This window comes from Acomys minous, assembly GCF_964271855.1.
Source record: "Acomys minous genome assembly, chromosome: 16".
NCBI lineage: Eukaryota > Metazoa > Chordata > Mammalia > Rodentia > Muridae > Acomys > Acomys minous.
In genome coordinates this window covers 87,722,348-87,741,383 of record NC_140498.1, presented here as the reverse complement: position 1 = coordinate 87,741,383, position 19,036 = coordinate 87,722,348, and the positions used below count along the sequence as shown (strand labels likewise).

The following is a 19,036-nucleotide window of genomic DNA, read 5'->3' as shown; positions in this document are numbered from 1 at the left end:
TTTGAAAACAGTGTCAGGGGCTGGAGAGATGGCTCAGTGGGTAAGAGTGCCACCTGCTCTTCCAAAGGTCGTTGGAGGCCCAGCGACCACATGGTGCCTCACAGCCATCTGTAATGTGATGTGATGTGGTGCTCTCTTCTGGCCTGCAGGTGTACATGTAGGCAGAACACTGTATACATAATAAATAAATAAATCTTTAAAAAAAATAAGAAAGAAAGAAACAATATCAGTCAGAAAATGGTTGCGCACACCTTTAATCCCAGCACTCTGGAGGCAGAGGCAGGTAGAGATCTGTGAGTTCGAGGCCAGCTTGGGCTATAGAATGAGTTCTAGGACAGCCAGGGCTACACAGATAAACTCTGTCTCAAAATCAATCAAACAAACAAAACCAATATCCTCAATGCTTCTTATTTCCTCTTACGTCTCCCATCTCTTAAAAATACACTTTGACTTTTTTTTTTTAGTACCTAACCCTAAAAGAGCCAACCACTGAGTTACAAACCTGGTTGTGGTGGCACATGCCTATAATTCATGTGTGCAGGCTAGTTTTAGGTCAACTTCATAGACATTAGAGTCACTTGGGAAGAAAGAGCCTCAACTGAGGAAATGTCCCTACCAGACTGGTCTGTGGGAGAGGCTACCATGCATTTTCATTATTGATGATTGATGGGGGAGGGCCCATCCCACTTTTGCCAATACTATTCTTTGGCTTGTGGTCCTGGATACTATAAGAAAGCAGGCTGAGCAAACAAAGGGGGCAGGCCAGTAAACAGCACTCCTTCCTGGCCTCTGCATCAGTTCCTGCTTCCAGGTTCCTGGCTTGAGTTCCTGCCCTGACTTCCCTAGATGATGGACCACAAGCTGTAAGATGAAGTAAACCCTTTCTTTCCTGAGTTGCTTTGTCATGGTAGTATTTTGGGTTTTGGTTGGTTGGTTGGTTGGTTGGTTTGGTTTTTGTTTTTTGAGACAGGGTTTCTCTGTGTAGCCTTGGCTGTCCTGGACTCGCTTTGTAGACCAGGCTGGCCTCTCAGAGAGACCCACCTGCCTCTGCCTCTGCCTCCTGAGTGCTGGGATTAAAGGTGAGCGCCACCACCGCCCAGCTTGGTCATGGTATTTCATCACAGCAATAAAAACCCTGGCTGGGACACCATCCACTGGGGAGTGGAGGCAGAAGACGAGGAGCCATTTGGAGGCCAGCTCAACCTGCATGAGACTTTACTCAAACAACAAATCAACAAGTGACGAAACATACAAAATAATCATCAATCTGCTCTTCTTTTGGCATTAGATAAAAGAGGATCTTTGTAGCCGGGTACAGTGGCACACACTTGTAATCCCAGCTCTCAGGGAGGCAGAGGCAGGTGGATCTCTGTTGAGTTCGAGGCCAGCCTGGTCTAAGTACAAGACAGCCAAAGCTACAAAGAGAAACCCTGTCTCGAGAGGAAGTGGGAGGACAATCTCTGTAATAAATTAATTCAAAGCATTTCAGATTTTTCTGTATTTCCAAGCTAATCTTAAAGGACTCTCTATCTGCTGTCTGGTTCTTCAACTACACTAGGTTATCCAGTCACGCTTTCTTGGAGCAGGGACAGGGGTTTCCCTAACAGTGTGAGCTCCCACAAGCAGAGAGACAAGTCTACATGGAACCCAGAAATCCATACTTTAGCGTGCGAGAGTCTAGATACAGGCCGCCCAGGGCCATCACATGGCTGACTGTGAGACAACACAGCTCTTAAATTGACACAGTCACAGGAACACCATGGCTTTAGGTAAGGAAGAGGCATATCCAAGCAGGTAACACTCATCACCAGAGACCTGGACAGCATTCTTCCAACCACATGCCACTGGAAAGGAATGTGCACATCTAAAGCAGGTGCAGACAACTGGAGGCTACAGTGGTAGCCAGAGAAACAAAGACAGAAAGCTGGGAAAAGCAAGATATACAGGCCCAGGATCTGCAGTGAGAAGAAAGGAGAATACAGAAGCCAATACCAGGGCAAATAAAGCCAGCACCAGCTCAACTCCTGGGCTCCAACCAGACGGGAAGAGCACTTCTGCACAGACATGGACATCACACATTTCCGAGACAACAGTAGAAAGCGGATGAAGAGCAGGTCCTTCCGGCCTCTGCTTTTCCACTTCTGGGCTTAGCCTGACCTCTGTTGGTAGTACTGCTAAATAGCTGGTCACAACCACCATGGAGCATGGTTGCCATTTCCGCATTTCTATCATCAAGTTCTCTCCCGACTCCCAAAGCTCATCAGCTGTTAATAAAGCTTACAATTAAAGCACATCCTAAATCTACATGTAGAAAATGTAGGATCCCTGTAGAATCTGTGCAAGGAACACTGACTACAGCTGCAGCAGGAGAAGGGCACTCTGTGAACACTCTGACCCTGTCGGTCTTACTTTAAGAACACCGTGGGGCTGGGGATGCAGCTCAGCATGTGGAGTGCTTCCCCACCATGCTGCAAGCCTGTGCTCAGTCTGTTGCACCAGATAAGCAGGCATGGTAAGCATGTCTGCAACCCCAGCCCTTGGGAGGCAGAGGCAAGAGGATCAGGGGTTCAGTCATCCTCAGCTACACAATGAGTTCCAGGCCACCCTGGGCTATGTCAGACCCCGTGACAAAGAAACAAAACACATTTTTAAAAAAATGACAGCATGAGGGACAGACACCAGCCTTTAGAGTCAAACGGATTCTATGTGCCCCACAAAGCAGGCTTACAGCGTGCAGCCTTGGAGTGCAGCTCTGCATCACTAAGATGTCACTGACCTTTCAGAGGTAGGGTCTGCACAGTTCAGCGGGTACTTGAGCTCAATAACATCTCCATTCTTCTCTTTCAGCTGCCCATGATGCTCCATGTAATACTGGACCAGTTCTGCCAAGGTGGCAAACTTCTCCCCGCCATAGAGGTCATAGTAGTCCCCAGTGTTCTGAATCTTGATGTGGGTAACGGCTCCATTTCTTCTAAAATAGTCCATTGTGGGGAGGGGTGTCAGAGAGCAATAGTTGGAAAAAGGCATCACATTCGGGAGAAGTTTTCACCCAAACAATAGAACAAACCCAGGAAAAGATTTACCCCATCCCTGAAACCGGAGGTCAACTAACCCCGACAACTATGGCAGTGTTTGCGCCTGTGCCCTGTGGCGCTTCTGTTTTGAATGGCTGGCATATTTTATGGTGTAAGTTAAGTGACAACAACTGTCCTTAATAATTAAGGACACACAGTTAAAGTTAAACTGAAGCACCCACTCACCTTGTCATCCATCAAATCCACTCAGATCATTTTGCTCAAAGGCAGTGAAATTGAATAGGTACCAAAAGATTTTCAAAAGTAGCAAATAAAAAGATAGAAACCCAAAATATTTACCACAAAAATGTATCAACAGCCAGGCACTTGAGAGGCTGCTACAGGAAGACACAGGGCTTCAGAGCAAGAATATGTTTAAAATAAATAATAAATTTCTAAAGATTTGCTTTTAAATATAAAAATACCACCTCAAGAATATGGTGCTGCGCACCTAAGGTCCCAGCACTTGGGAGGCTACAGCAGGAAGGTCAAAAGTTTAAGGTCAGCCTTTGCTATATGAGATCATGTCTCAAAAATACACACACAAAAAAACCAAAAAGACCCAACAACAACAAAATCAACAGGACCCAGTGAGATAACTTAGTGGGTAAAGGGGTTTACCAGCAAACTTGATCTGACATCTGAGTTCAATCCCCAGGACACACATAGTGGAAGGAGAGAACCAATTCCCAAAGCTAGCCTCTGACCTGCCATTCATGCCATGACACTTGCATGCGCGCACACACACACACACATAAATAAATGTAAAGGAATTATTTTTTTAATTAACACATTGAAAATGTTAAATGTTTAAAAATAAAAGTAAATCTGGGGATGTTAAGCTGGCTCAGGAGGAAAGTTGACAACCTAAGCCAGGACCCTGGCAGTCACAGAAACTGTAACAGTAGGAGGGAACTGACAAGCACACATATCACACACTCCAGTGACTGATGAGAAAAGTCCCAACTAGCAAGAACTACCAGGGAAGTCTAATACACACACCCTCTAGGTAATACTGTCCAACTGGCATCTCTTCTACATAAGGGTCAGAATGTTCCTTAATCTCAAGGACAAATGTCACAGTCCTTACAACTTTCTTTCAAAGGAGCCCAAGTGGTAGAGTGTGCTGTTAATCCTAACATGGAGGCAAGCACGTAGATCTCTGAGTTCAAGGCCAACCTGGTCTATATATCATGTCCAGGCCAGCCAGGGCTACCTAGTGAGATCCTATGTCACAAATAAGTAAACAGATAGACAGACAGAAAGACTTCCTAAGTCTCCGTGGGATTCTAAATAAATTCTCAAGAACATGACTTATTTGTCTCTATATGTGAAAATTAATGTCTACAAAGTCAAATCCACACAATTTAGTTTGAACAGCTAGAACACACACATAGAAAATGTCATCTAGAAAATCTCCCACATCTGCTCAAAGGGACCATGAGAGTGCAGCACACTGTCCATGACATTTTAAAACAAACCAAAGCCACCCAATGTGCATCATTAGAAAAATGGAGAGGCAGGTGTGTTGGTACCATATGGCCACCAAGTAGCCATCACAAAGAACAGCTGGATATCCCAGCATGCAACTCAAATAGCACTTCAGCTTATACATGAAGCACAAAACTATTAATGTGCTGGGAATATAAAAGCCCACTAGACAGTCAAGTGTGCAACACATGAGGAGGATCCAGGCCAACCTCTAAACAATGGCTTCCTCTGGCAAGTGGAGGAGGGAAACGGGACTGGGCAGGGGACTCAAGGGGACCACAACTTCCTCAAAGAGGTTTTCGTTCTTGACAAAGCAAAGTGATGTGAAGAACCTACAAAGCCAGTTCCCCATGACAAAACCCAAAGCAGAAAAAAAGCACAGTAAGCAAGTCAAAGGTGAGGAGCCAGGACTCAGACCTGGAGGCTCCAGGGACATCTCTCTTCCCAAGGTATCCCCAGTCATCACTGTGAGCACAGCACTGGGGAAGTGAACACTACTTCCCAAGGCTGTGACTCTGAGAGCCCTGAGTCTGCCTCCCCGAGAGCTGAGATTACAGGTGTGCACCACCACACCTGGCCATAAAATAAAATCTTAAAAAAATAAGCCAGGCGTGGTAGCGCACGCCTTTAATCCCAGCACTCGGGAGGCAGAGGCAGGCGGATCGCTGTGAGTTCGAGGCCAGCCTGGTCTACAAAATGAGTCCAGGATGGCCAAGGCTAACACAGAGAGACTCCATCTCAAAAAACAAACAAACAAACAAACAAATACTGGGCAGCACTCAGGAGGCAGAGACAGACAGATCCATATGAGTTCAAGGTCAGCCTGGTCTATGGAGCAAGTTGTGCCCTGAGGATCTCCACAGCGCCACAGACAAATGTGTCCTCCCCCTTCCTCTGGAAATACCCTGAGTTATTTACCTTTCAACTTACCTAACAGACAGAGTGAAGTCTCCGGGATTACTCTTACTGGGCCGTGCTAAAAAACTGCCGTCGACGCCTCTGGTCAGCAGGAGATTCTCTGCCTCCACACCAGTGATGTTGGGATGAAACCATCTTGAGGGAGGAAAAAGGACATTGAGAACCAGAGCGCACTGAGCACCCTTACCCCACCATGGTGAAGCCTGAGAACAGCGCTGACAGCCAGCCCTTGTTCTTCCCTCCTTAGCCCCCTTTCCTGGGTGGGACATTGGGATCCTGCACCCTGAAGACACAGAAGGTGTGAGAGGGGCATGGCCAGTGGGGCTGGGCTGTTAACACAGTGTACTGGTGGGTTTGTCAGCCCCAAAAGATCACCCACAGAGTCAAGGAATTATCTGCATGCAAAGACACTAGGCAAAAACAAACAAACTACTTCATGAATAAGGACAGGTACCAAGGCCCACAAGAGCCAGGTTTCATTTCTGAAGAAGGAGAGAAAGAACCAGAAGACTTGCAGGGTACCAGACTGCAAAGGGAGACACCTGTGTGAACTCAGCTTTCTAATATATATGTGGAAAAAAATAGCTAGGCGTGATAGCACACAACTGTAATCCCAGCACTCCAGGAGGCAGAGGCAGGTAGATCTTTGTGAGTTCCAAGCCAGCTTGGTCTACAAAGTGAGTCCAGGACAGCCAAGGCTACACAGAGAAACCCTGTCTCAAAACACTAAAAAAGAAAAAACAGAAAGCAAAAGGAAAAGAAAAAGAAAGATACAAACAAAACAACGTACGTCCAGAAATAAATGTAAGCTGCCTCCCCACAAAATACGTGTTCCAAAAACAAAACAAACAACAACCAATAAACATCACAGAAGAACAATTTTACATCATTTTTTTTATTTTTTGAAACAGGTGTCACTATGTACCAGGGCTGGCCTCGAACCTGGGACTCTCCCACTTCTAGCCTCTCCAGGTGAACAGCATGCCCACAGCAGACACTGTCTTCCTCAGCTGGCAGCGTCACCTGTTACAGGTAGCAAATCACATGCCTCCCCATCTCACACTTCAAATACAATGTCCTTTAGAAGACAAAGGTGCCACTGTGGATGGCATTCACTTCAGAGGATTTCCCCAGTTTCCAGCAAGTTCTCTTCATGTGGCTGGAGAGATGGCTCAGTGGCTAAAAGTGTGTATTGCTCTTGCCAAAAAAAACAAAAAAACAAAAAAACAAAAAAAACACCTGAATTTAGCTTCTCTCAGCACCTACATGGTAGCTAACAACAATCTGTAACTTAGGTTCCTGGGAACTGATGCCCTCTTCTGTCCTCAAATATATAAATAAATAAAATACTTAAGATTTCTAATGGAGACTCATAGTCTTCAGAGGAGCAATGTTAGGAGCCCAGTAGCAGAGTGCTTGCCTGGCATGCATGGGGCCTGGGCCACACCACATTACACACCAAATTCCCAGCACTGCAGAAGCAGAGGTCGTACTTGGCTACACAGGTGGTGGGAAGACAACCTAGGCTATGTGAGGCCCTGTCTCAAAAAAAAAGGGGGGGTTTTGTGTGTCTGTGGGGGAATGAGACTAAGGGCCCTACACACACTAAATATGTGTTCTCCCATTGAGCTACATGTCCAGTCCCTGAGGAACTATATTTTTTGGACTATAAAACACACCTGGGGGCTGGTGAGATGGCTCAAGTGGTTAAGAGCACTGACTGCTCTTCCGAAGGTCCTGAGTTCAATTCCCAGCAACCACATGGTGGCTCACAACCATCTATAATGTGATCTCATGCCCTCTTCTGGCCTGCAGATGTATATGTAGGCAGAGCATTGTATACATAATAATAAATAAATATTTTTTTAAAATAACACACCTGACCAGAAGACACACCCAGTTTTTAGAGCAGTAAAACAAGAAAAACAGTACAAACAGCAATCGGACCATAAGAGCACCCTAATTTCCGCCCCCACTTTTGGGGGTGAAATGTATCTTATGGTCCAAAAAATACAGTAACAACTGGTGAGCAGCCTGAAAGAATGAAGAGTGAGGCAAAAGACATGAGCCAACTGAACCGCCTGCTCGTCACTCAGGTGCCTGTTCTCAGTAAGCAGCAATTTAGGAGCTAGTCTTTAAAATCACAATTAGCACATTTTGTTCTAACAGCACGCAAGCTGAGAGCTGAAAAGCCGCAGCAGTCTGACATGGACATCACTGCAGCATCTTACCAGCTTCAGAGGGCTTGAACCACTGTTCTGACTAACCTCATGTCTGAGAAAAGGATCAAGACTCAAGTCAAAAGAATGAAAGAGTTGACTTCCTATCCTCTGAGAGCTGGTCAAATCCCAGAGGCAGAGGCAAACAGATACCTGAGTTGGAGGCCAGCCTAGTCTACTAAGTGAGTTCCAGGACCTCCGGGGCTACACGGAGAAACTGTCTCAAAAAACAAAGGTCTTGGCTGCAACTTCCTAAATCTTTGTTCCCATCTAAGGGCTCAGAGCCCCAGGAAGTCAAAAAGTAGATAACAGTGGGCTTCCAGCTATTCGGTTTTTCAGAAAGTATGATGACGTTCTTGCCTTATTACATCAACTGATTTCTCTTTTACAAAACCCTGTCTGTCAAACCACCATGGTCACTTGGCATGGTAGTCTAAACCTGAGAAGTATGAATCCTTTCTATTACCAAAAAAAAAAAAAAAAAAAAAGCCACCTCACCTGTCATTCCAGAAGACCAGGGTTCATTTGAGGCCAGCCTGGTCTACAGAATGAGTTCCAGGATAGCCAGGGCTACACAAGAAACCCTGTGGAATGCAACCACCAGTGGGTGAAAAAAATCACTGGAGAGCAAAGTTTCAACGGTGGAAACCCAGAACCTCATGCAACTGTTCTTGGTTCAATAACAGCTTAGTGCCCTCAGCTACTTATTTAACCCCTATTAAGCCATCTATGAAGCAGAGAGTAGCTGTCCCCTATGGCACAGGGACTTGAGAGGATGAGTAAATGGAGTTCACAGAGTATAGAACTTTCTAGAACCGTGCATAGCCATCCCTGTGGTGGACAGAGGTGCCTACCTTGATCCTCAGGAAGTGGAGGCAGGAGGCTCAGAAACTCAAGGTCAGCCTGGGCAAGTTCCTCAGTCCTTGCGCCTCCACTCCCTTCATGTGCATGATGTGGGTGACAGGGCCTGCCTCTCACAGGTCTGGGGTGAGTCAAGGCACCAAAGGAGCCGCACGGCTGCCCCAGTCTCTCTGCCTGCAGGTTACGAGATACTTCCGGTGCAGTGCTCACAGCCCGTCCTGTTCTCAGGAACTGATCAGACTCTATTTGCCTGTTTGTGTGACTTAGCCATGATTGCTCCTCCTGGACCAGTCTGCCTGTTTTTGTTGTTGTTGTTTTGGTTTGGTTTGGTTTTGGTTTTTGGAGACAAGGTTTCTCTGTGTAACAACTCTGACTGTCCTGGAACTCGCTCTGTAGTCCAGCTGACCTCAAACTCATGAAGATCGACCTGCCTCTGCCTCCAAGTGCTGGGATTAAAGGCGTGCGCCACCATCTTTTCTAAGCAGAGGCTTAGACTGTAAAGTTCTCTCCGAAACAGTTGGGCTCAGTAGGGTGGGGCACGGCTTGCTTTGGCCGCACAGCGGCTGACTAGCTTCTTTTTGTTTTCACTCTCTAGAGACTCGGTCTCATTTTGTAGCTCAGGCTGGCCGCAAACTCCTCCTGTCGCAGCCCAGTGCTTGGGTCTAGGTGTGGCTCTATGCCTGGCTCTGGCCGTCATCTTCAACTTTCACTTTAGCACTTAAATGATCTGCAGAATTTTCCTGTTTGTAGTAAGAGTCAATTTTCTTTGTAAACTTTTTCACGTGGCTATGTTCTGCCTCGGCACGAATGTGCAGAGTAGCGGGAGGAGGTGTTCTCTCCTTCCACCATGTGGGTCCTAGGATGGAACTCAAGTCAGCGGGGTCAAGTGCTTTGCTCACTGAGCCATCTCACTGCCCTAATTATTTTTAGATTATGATGATGGATATAATCCTAGTAGTGTTTGAAAAATTGCCTATACGCCTACAACTGGAGAGTTTAGATTTATTTTTATGTGTATGGTGTTTTGCTGCTGCATCAGATATGTGCAGCACACTCAGAGGCCAAAAACAATGTCAGGTCCTCTGAAGGTAGACAGGTGTGAGCGGCACAAGGGTGCTGGGAATTGAACCCAGGTCCCCTAGAAGAGCAACAAGTGCTGCTCTCAACCACTAGGCTACCTCTCTGGCCCCCAAATTATCAGGTTATTAAAGGAGAAAATGGTGCCTCCTCCATGTGGGTGGTGAAACAACCCCAGCCTCGCTCTCTGGAGTCAGGGCCCATAGTCCTCCTGCGATGAACACGGCAGGCTCAGCAGTTGCTTCACTGTGCAGTTAGTTATCCAGCCTGGGCCTCACCATTTGCCTGCTGGCCTGTGCTGTCCCCACTGTCCTCTCTTCCTCCTATTTTAAAAATAAAAATCTTACAGTATTTGAAAAATTACCCTTAAGCCTACAAGCAGGGCTTTTTTTGAAGACTTACTTGTATTTGATATGTGTGGGCGTTTACCAGTACATCAGGGCTGGAGAGATGGCTTAGTAAAGTGCCTGCATGCAAGCATGGCGCCCTGAGTTCAGATCCCCAGGACCCATGTAAAGGATCCCCCAGTGGCATGATCCTAGTACTGGAGAGGTAAAGACAGAAGGACCCAGTGAACTTGCTGGCCAGATACACTAGCCAAAACCTTGTGGGGATGGTTCTTTTGTGTGGGCTATAGAATCACTGGGAAACCTTGTCTCAAAAATAAAGTGGTGACAGCTGGGCCATTGTAGGGCATGCCTTTAATCCCAGCACTTGAGAGGCCAAGGCAGGTAGATCTCTGAGTTCAAGGTCAGCCAGGGCAACACAGAGAAACCTTGCCTTAAAAAACAAAAACAAAAAATAAAAAATAAAAATAAAGTGGAGAGGAATAGAGGAATACATCTGATCTCAACCTCTGGCCTCCATATGTAACTGCACATTGCACACACACATATGTATACACTACACACCAAAAGAAGAAAAATTTAAAGTTTGCAAAGGAAGAAATTTGCTGGTAAATGTCATTTGCCAGGCAGCTCTCTGCAGGTTCCAGGCCAACCAGTGATATAGTGAGACTTCTGCCCTCAACCTCTCGATGATGGCACCCTCAAGTACTATTAACTGGGCTGGCAAAATCCATCATATTTTCATCCATATTTAATCTCAATCCTCATCCCACCTAGCTATACTTTATGGCTCTAGGGTGTAGGGTGTGTGTGTGTGTGTGTGTGTGTCTGTGTGTATGTGTCTGTGTGTGTGTGTCTGTGTGTGTGCGCGCGCGCCAGCCCTGATACTGGTAAGCACACACACATATACTTTTCTCTCGCTTGTCCAGGTTACACGAAAGAAGTCAGCAGCTGGCCTGCCATCAAGCTCTAGGGCTCTGCACCTTGAAGCTACGTCAAGCACATGCCACCACTTCAAGCTTTTTTTCTTTTTAAGGTGTATTTATTTTTACTTTATGAGTTTTTTGCTTACATGTGTATGTGCACTGTATCTTTGCATAGGGCCAATGAAGGTCAGAAAAGGGGGGGTTAGATCCCCTGGGACTGGGGTTAGAGACAGTTATGAGCTGCCATGTAATTTCCTATGTTCCATTGGAAACTGACTCAAGGCCTCTGCAAGAGCTGCCAAGACTCTTCACCCAGGCCTGCAGCCCCCATCCAGATTTTGTTTTAACATGGGTTTGGGGAGTTGAACTAAGGTCCTTGTGCTCTTAAAGAGGGGAAATTTAGAAACTGCTTTTATCCAACACTTCTTTTTTTTCCTTTTTGAAACTATGCCTCATTGCCAAGCTGTCCCTGAACTCTGGGCGTAGGCACTGCTCCTTAGCCTCAGCCTCCTGAGCAGTTAGAGTTATAGGTAGCCAATCCCTGCCAGCTTTTGTATCTATGTGTGTACATGATGCTGGGAACTGAGCCCTCAGCCTCTACACACAGCTCTCTACAGACCACTGAGCCAGCCACAGCCCCTGTCCCTCTGACCATTGAGACCTGGTATATTTGGGGATTTTTTATTTTCTGTTTTTGTTTTTCAAGACAGGGTTTCTCTATGTAGCCTTGACTATCCTGGACTCGTTTTGTAGACCAGGCTGGCCTCAAACTCACAACGATTCGCCTGCCTCTGCCTCCCAAGTGCTGGGATTAAAAGTGTGCACCACTATTTGAGTATCTTAATGAGAAGACAAACATACTTTGTAAAATCTTTTTAATTCATTTGTGACAGCTCAGACAGGAACTAGATAGGTCTGGTGGTACAAGACTATAACTCTGCTACTCAGAAGAACCCAAGTTTAAGATTTCCAAGTAAGTTCAAAGCCAGCCTGAGCAACACAATGAGACTCTGTCCAAAAGAAAATGTAAACGGAGCTCAGGTTGTGGATCAGTGGCGATGCTTGTATGACTATATCAGCATATATCAGTGGTAATGCATGGTAGTACCGTGCATACACAAGTCCTTTAGTACAGTGCCCAGTACCACAAGAGAAGGGAAGAGATGGCTGTTCATGGTGGCACAAGCCATTAATCCCAGCACTTGGAAGGCAGAGACAGGTGAATCTCTCTGAGTTCCAGGCCAGCAAAGGTGTCATAGTGAGATTCTGTCTCAAGGAGAAAAAGAGAGAGCAAGGAAGGAAGGAAGAGACAAGTCCCTTTAGACACTCAATTGAACTTGTTAGAAGTAACTAGTCAGGGTTGGAAGAGGGCTGAGCAGGAAGAGGCAGGCCACCAAGCCTGAGGACCAGACCCAAAGGTGGAATGAGAATCCACTCCTCTTTGAACCCTCCCCCCCCCACAAATACATAAGAGTAAATAACTTTAATTGGGTTTCAAGGTCTTAAGCAGCCTGTGCACGTACATCTCCATGTTCATGCAAGATGAAAATGTGTGCACATGTGTTGGACATGCTTTCTCCGTATCGCCTGTTGGAAACTCAGCAGTGTACGCACAGGTGGGAGCCTGACCTTGAAAGTCTCCCTGTAGGAGTATATTCTTTGTCATGAGTATACAACATTCCACCATAAGAATGCGCCACCGCACTCTAAGCCTTGATCTAAGAGGTTTATGCAGTTGCTTGTAGCTACTCACATCTGTACTATCAGGCAGAGGCAGGTGGATCTCTGAGTTTGAGGCCAGCCTGGTACACAGAGAGTCCAGGGCAGCCAGGGGCTCTGTCTCAAAAAAAAAAAAAAAAAAAAAGGTGGTAGAGAACCGACTCCATAAAACTACCCTCTGATCTCCACTTGCCCCATGACAAGCCTGCTCCCCTGCACAATAATAATAAATAATTTATCAATAAAATGTTTAACCTATGTAAGTAATTGTTCAATTTTTTTTTGTCTTGAGACATGCTGCCCTATGGCCAGGCAACACTGAGCTCAAAAGATCTCCCTGCCTCCATCTTCCAAGAGCTGCAGTTACTAGCATGTGCCACCAGGCTCCACTTTAAGGGATTCTTTTGTGTATGAACAAATGTGGTACTGGACTGAACCACACTGGCATGTGCTAAACACTGAGCTGTATCCCCAGCCCCTAACTTCTATGGTGACGAATACTGCTGACTACCTTGAGAAAGCAGACCTTCTACGTGAAATTTCATCTCTCTCTTTTTCCAACACTGCATAAATTATCAAGCCGTCTGTGCCTCTGACCAGTGGAAAGCAGTTCCACCTCGATTTGCATCTTTGACACCTTTTCATGTTTCCAGCCCGCTGATTTCCTTTCTGAGCTGTCAACTTCTCATCCAATTCCTCGTCTTTCTTTTCATTTGTTTGAGACAGGGCCTCAGGCTAGCTCTGAACTCACTATACAGCTGAAGATGACCTTGAATCTTGAACCTCTTGCTTCACCCTGAGTGCTGGGACTTTTCTTCCCTTTTGAAGTTTCTTCTTACTAATGTGTAGGAGCTTGTGACATAAACAGAAAATAGTCCTTAGCTACAAGCGTGGCAGGTACCTCCTGCTTTTGCCGCCTCTTCCTCTGCTGTTTTTTCCTATAGAAGTTCCTCCTGATGAGTTAAATTTGAAAGATTTTCCATTGTGAGTTTGAAGTTTCCTGCCATGCTTAGAGCTGAACCTTCGTGAACAGTCATGTGATGGAAGTTAATGTAAGGAGTTAGCATAAGGACAGCATCGTGCACAGGCCAGGTCAGAGGCTCAGCGTCGGAACCAGGCACTGATTTTAGTGAGAAGAGACCTCTCACAGGCTGGAGAGATGGCGCAGTGGGTAAAGGTGTTTGCCATCGTGGCTGATCATCCCCAGAACACACATGGAGAAGGGAGAAAATAAGATGCCCACAGTTGTCCTCTGACTTTCACATGTGTCATGGTACCCATGCGCCCTCCCCAAACATGTGTGTACACACATGTACACACATGTACACACATGTACACACATGTACACACACACACACACACCCCTAATAAGCAAATAAATACTAAGGCAGTGAGGCAGCTCATGTACTGCTGATCTGGCAAGCAGAGTTAGAGCCCTGGAATGAACATGGTGAAGGAGAGCACCATTTCTTGAATGCTATCCTCTAGCCACACCCAGGGACAGATAGACACAGACAAGCACACTCACGTTCTCAGTCATAAAATAAGCAAAATTTTAAAATAAATAAAAGTAATAAAATTTTAAAGAGAAAGCGAAGTCACAGGTTTTAATGGGGCCCTACTGCCCCTTGTACTCTGGTAACCTCTAACACGTACATACTTGTGGCCTCTGAGCATGGTTTCCCTCTGCAGCCCCAGATATCCCCCCCAGCTTCTCAATGAGCCCTGCACTTCCCCTGGGTGCCACACAGCTCGGTGCCTAGTCCAGATCACCATAGCCGCCATGTTCAAGGCTGGACCAGCAATTCCATGGGGGCAGAGGACTGAAGATGTGGCTACTTCTTTCTCAGTGGACCCCAAAAACCTGCCAAGAGCTAGCACACAGCAAGGTACTCTGGAGTCAGAGCCTCCCTTTGCAGCCCAGGAGGCCACAGTCTCCCTAGCACTGGAACACAGAAGTGCCGTACTCAAGGGAGCCAGCAGTTCTCCACTATGGCAGAGAATGGATGGTGACTCTAGAGCATCCCTTATGCTCACACATGCAAGTTCCCCATCTACAGGCCACTGCAGAGACCATCTCAGCCAGGTGTGGTGGCACATAGTTGTAATTCTCAAACCTAGGGTGTGAGGGAAGAAAGATCAGGAATTCAAGGCCAACCTCACTCAGTATGAACAAAGTCTGAGGCTAGCCTGAGCTACATGAAATCCTTTCTCAAAAAATCAAAAACAAAACAGATTTAGAAAGTGACTATCTAAGGACTCGGCACAAGCTAGAAGGTAGTTCAACGGTTCTCATTAGGAATATCAAATCTCCCTATTTTCACTAACACTGCTGGTAGAGAGAAGTCTTCAGCCATCTCCCTCTGCTGCTGCTACACTGGCATCCTAAGAGCACTTGACCCGGTTTTGTCCCAAGCCCAGCCTTGTAACGTGGAGTATACTGGTAACCAATACAGACTTAAAACAACAGGGCCAAGGTTCTTTACCAGCAGCTGAAGTGGGCTACATGGTGAAAAGCACCAAAGAGATCCCATGGCAAAGGCCTGGAAGGTCCTCTGACATAACTGGGAAGGTCTACCATGCTCAACAGGACGGGAAAAGACAGCATCATAAGGGTTCTCCAAAGGTCAGTACAGACACAGGAGATAAATCTCACCTTTGACCTTAAACTATGAAAAAAAGCCATTATTTCTACTAAGTGCATTTAACAATTAAAAATGCATATTTTTGGAACCATCATATGGTTGCTGGGAATTGAACTCAGGACCTTTGGAAGAGCAGCCAGTGCTCTTAACCTCTGAGCCATCTCTCCAGCTCCTTTCTTTTCTTTTCTTTTTTGATGGTGACTTGCTATGTAGCCCTAGCTGTCTGGGAATAAACACCCATGGAATTATTGCTGCTTTTTATATACATTGAAATATGTCTTTACAGGTTAAATTACACCTTGAGAAAACCTGGGGTCTGGAGAGTCAGCTCAGTGGTTAAGAGCATTTGTACTCTTGCAGAGGACTGAAGTTGGATTCCTAAACCTAGCACACGCGGTAGCTAACATGTGGGTACCCACATCAGGCAGCTCACAGCCATCTGTCAGTCCAATTCCAGGGCAACCAATGTCCTCTTCTGGCCTCCCAAAGCACCTGTACAAATGTGTATATACACATACATGTAGAACACATATACATAGATGATTTTTTTTAATATTTCAAAGGAATGAGGTAGGTAAACAGTAAAAAGCTCACCTAAGTAGTAAGCACCAGAACTAAACAGGAAACTATATTAAGTATTTTTAGTAATAAAGAATTATGAGCAGCCGGGCATGGTGGCGCACGCCTTTGATCCCAGCATGAGGGAGGCAGAAGCAGGTGGATCTCTCTGGGGGTTTGAGGCCAGCCTGGTCTACAGAGTAGCCACAGTATACACAGAGAAACCCTGTGTTGAAAAATAAAACAACAAAAAGTTATGAGCTACAGAACTTACCCTGAATGTTCAGAAAAGTATTACAATATACTTTGCATCTGTAGATATGCACACACATAGAGAGGAAGAGAAGAAATGATAAAACAAAATGGCATTAAACTGTTAACACTGTGGAGACTGGAGAGAGAGCTCAGCCACTGCGTGCATGCGCTACTCTTTTTTGTTTTGTTTTTCTAAGACAGAGTTTCTCTGTGTAACAGCTCTGGCTGTCCTGGACTCACTTTGTAGCCTCGAACAGAGATCTGCCTGCCTCCAGAGTGCCAGGATTACAGGTGTGGGCAGCATGGGCTACTCCTGCAGAGAGCCTGAGTTCAGTTCCCAGCAGCCACAGAAGCAGCAGGCGGCTCACAACAGTCTGTAATGCTAACACCAGGGGACCTATCACCTCTGGCCTCTGTGGGCACCTGTGCTCACATTCACATAACCACATTAAAGACACACACATAATTTAAAAAGATAAAAATCTTAGCCGAGTGGTGGCGGCACACGCCTTTAATCATAGCACTTGGGATCACTGTGATCCCAGGGCCAACCTGGTCTACAAAGTGAGTCTAGGACAGCCAAGGATACAGAGAAACTCTGTCTTGAAAAAACAAAAACAAAAACAGAAATCTTTTAAGTTCAAAATTAAATGCCAAAGAAAATACATTTTTAAAACTTAATAATAATATAAACTATAAATTTCTAAAGTTTTTTTTATTTGGTTTGGTTTGGTTTGGTTTTTTGGTTTAGTTTTTCAAGACAGGGGTTCTCTGTGTAACCTTGACTGTCCTGGAACTAACTCTGTAGACCAGGCTAGCCTCAAACTCACAAAGATCTACCTGCTTCTGTCTCCCCCAGCACTGGGATTAAAGGCATGCACTATCACACACAGCAGATTTGTATATTTTTAAAACACTATAACTTTTTTTCTAGGTCCACCTGGTCTATAGAGTGAGTTCCAGGACAGCCAGGGCTACACAATGAGACACTGCCTAGGGGGAAAAAAGTTTACCTTTTTGAGTTTTTAGAGACATAGTCTCACTGTGTAAACCGGGCTAGCTTACAACTGGCAATCCTCCTGCCTCAGCCTCCATACTGCTAGTATTATAGTCAGCAGCCACATGCAGCCTGAAAGCAAATTTAACCATTAGGCTTCTACTTATTTCTAACTCAGGACTAGGTGGTCCTCACCCTGGCTATCTCAGTCTCCTCTCTTCCCTAGAGCATCCACTATAGACACCGAGGTAGGTGTTGGGGGGGTGCTGTGAGAGCTGCTTCCGGGCCTCAGGTGAGGTCCAGTAAACATCCCTTTACCCCTCAGCAGTATCAGCAGGCGATAAGGCAGGTTGCCCTTCCTTACCCTTCTATTAAGTAAACTGCAGTATTTCATTTACAACTTATAATTATGCTTGTCCTGTTATTAAGAGTGAGCAGATGAGAGTGCTGTTTTCAGGGGAACCGTAGAAACCAGTATTTAGTGCAGAGGCCCAAGAGAGAAAAGGTTTAATGAGCATTAGTTTCCCGTTGTTGTTCCTGGTGGATGCCCTGAGGGACAGAGCTCTCCTACATAATTAGGATCATTTCCCACAGCTGTTTAGTGTGTCATTTCACTTCCACTGGCTTTCCAGGCACTTCGCTTCGGTGTGGCTCCGGGGCTGTCCCTATGGTATTTCAAACAGATCTTTACTAATCGAAGTTTCCATGCCATCAGCCATCTCCTTGAGCCTGAATAGACATTCAACCCCACACTCAGCTAATTTTTTGAAAAAGCACTTGTGATGACCAAGTGCTTCCCTCCAGTACATGGACAGGTAACAGGACAGCTCTGTGGTCAGCAGGATGCTGACTAGTGAGGAGCAGTGCAGACAGAACCTGCTGCCGAGAATTTGGTTGGGAAGATATACAGAAAGGATGGGACTAAGAGGAATGTTTATTTCCAGGGCTGGCCTCCAGGGCTCTATGCACTCATGAAGTTCTTTGCTCCTTTAAGTATCTGACTTATTATTATGTGCATACCATGAGTGTGCAGTACAGGGGCCAGAGGGCAACTCTGGGAGTCAGTGCTCTCCTTTACAGCGGGAGCCAGGACGCAATTCAGCTGGTCAGGCGTGTGCAGCCAGGACCATCTACAAGGCCCTGCACTTATTTTTTGTTCTGAAGGATTGTTTCTGGTTTTGTTGTTATTGTTTTGAAGCAGGAGTTCACGTACCCCAAACTAGCCAGTCTCAAACCTGATCTTCCTGCCCCTACCACCCAAGTATTGTGTGATTATACGCCTAGACCACCCAAGACTCTAGCTCAAGTACTGAAACAAACAAACACAATTCTCCAAACAGCTCTTCCTCACACCTTGTACCTAGCAGAATTTACCACAGTAGGGACTGGCCCAGAAACCAGCCACACCAGCACCACCATGGAGCTGTGTCCATTATCACCCGAAGAAGAAAGGCACATGGAATGACTCCACTTGAGTTTAACATGAGGTGCCTGATACTTAGTGAGCAAGAAGACACTTGAGGATGGCTGGGGCATGCTACATGATGGCTGGGCACCCAAGTATCCCAGCAGAAGTACTTATGAAAAGGAGCCTCAAGTCAGCATCTGAAACAGGTATCAGAATCTATTACCCAGAAGCCCTTTGCTAGGAAGGCTTGAAGAAATAAAAGGCAGAATCCTTTAAGGTTACACGCAAGCCAGGTGGAAGCCCAGCTCTCAGAACCATGAGTTCAAGGCCAGTTCCATTACACAGCACAGTAAGTCTTGGAGGCCAGCTGGAGGTACAGGAGACCCTGTCTCAAAACACCAAACAAGGCTGGGCGTGGTGGTGCATGCCTTTAATCCTAGCACTCGGAAGACAGAGGCAGGCGGATCGTTGTGAGTTTGAGGCCAGCCTGGTCTACAAAGTGAGTTCAGGACAGCCAAAGATGCACAGAGAAATCCTGTCT

The 19,036-nt window shown here is 46.0% G+C and overlaps 1 protein-coding gene across 2 annotated transcripts in view; it reads right to left on the bottom strand.

Annotated features, from left to right (window-relative positions):
* PTPN11 (protein tyrosine phosphatase non-receptor type 11) overlaps nt 1-19,036 on the bottom strand; it is a 66,929-nt gene that overhangs the window by 38,502 nt on the left and 9,391 nt on the right. For both annotated transcript variants that reach the window (XM_084762117.1, XM_084762118.1), the window contains exons 2-3: nt 5,496-5,618; nt 2,777-2,971 (exon numbers count right to left, since the gene is read on the bottom strand). In XM_084762117.1, coding sequence (XP_084618243.1) covers nt 2,777-2,971; nt 5,496-5,618 — 318 coding nt within the window. The remainder of the gene's footprint in view (nt 1-2,776; nt 2,972-5,495; nt 5,619-19,036) is intronic.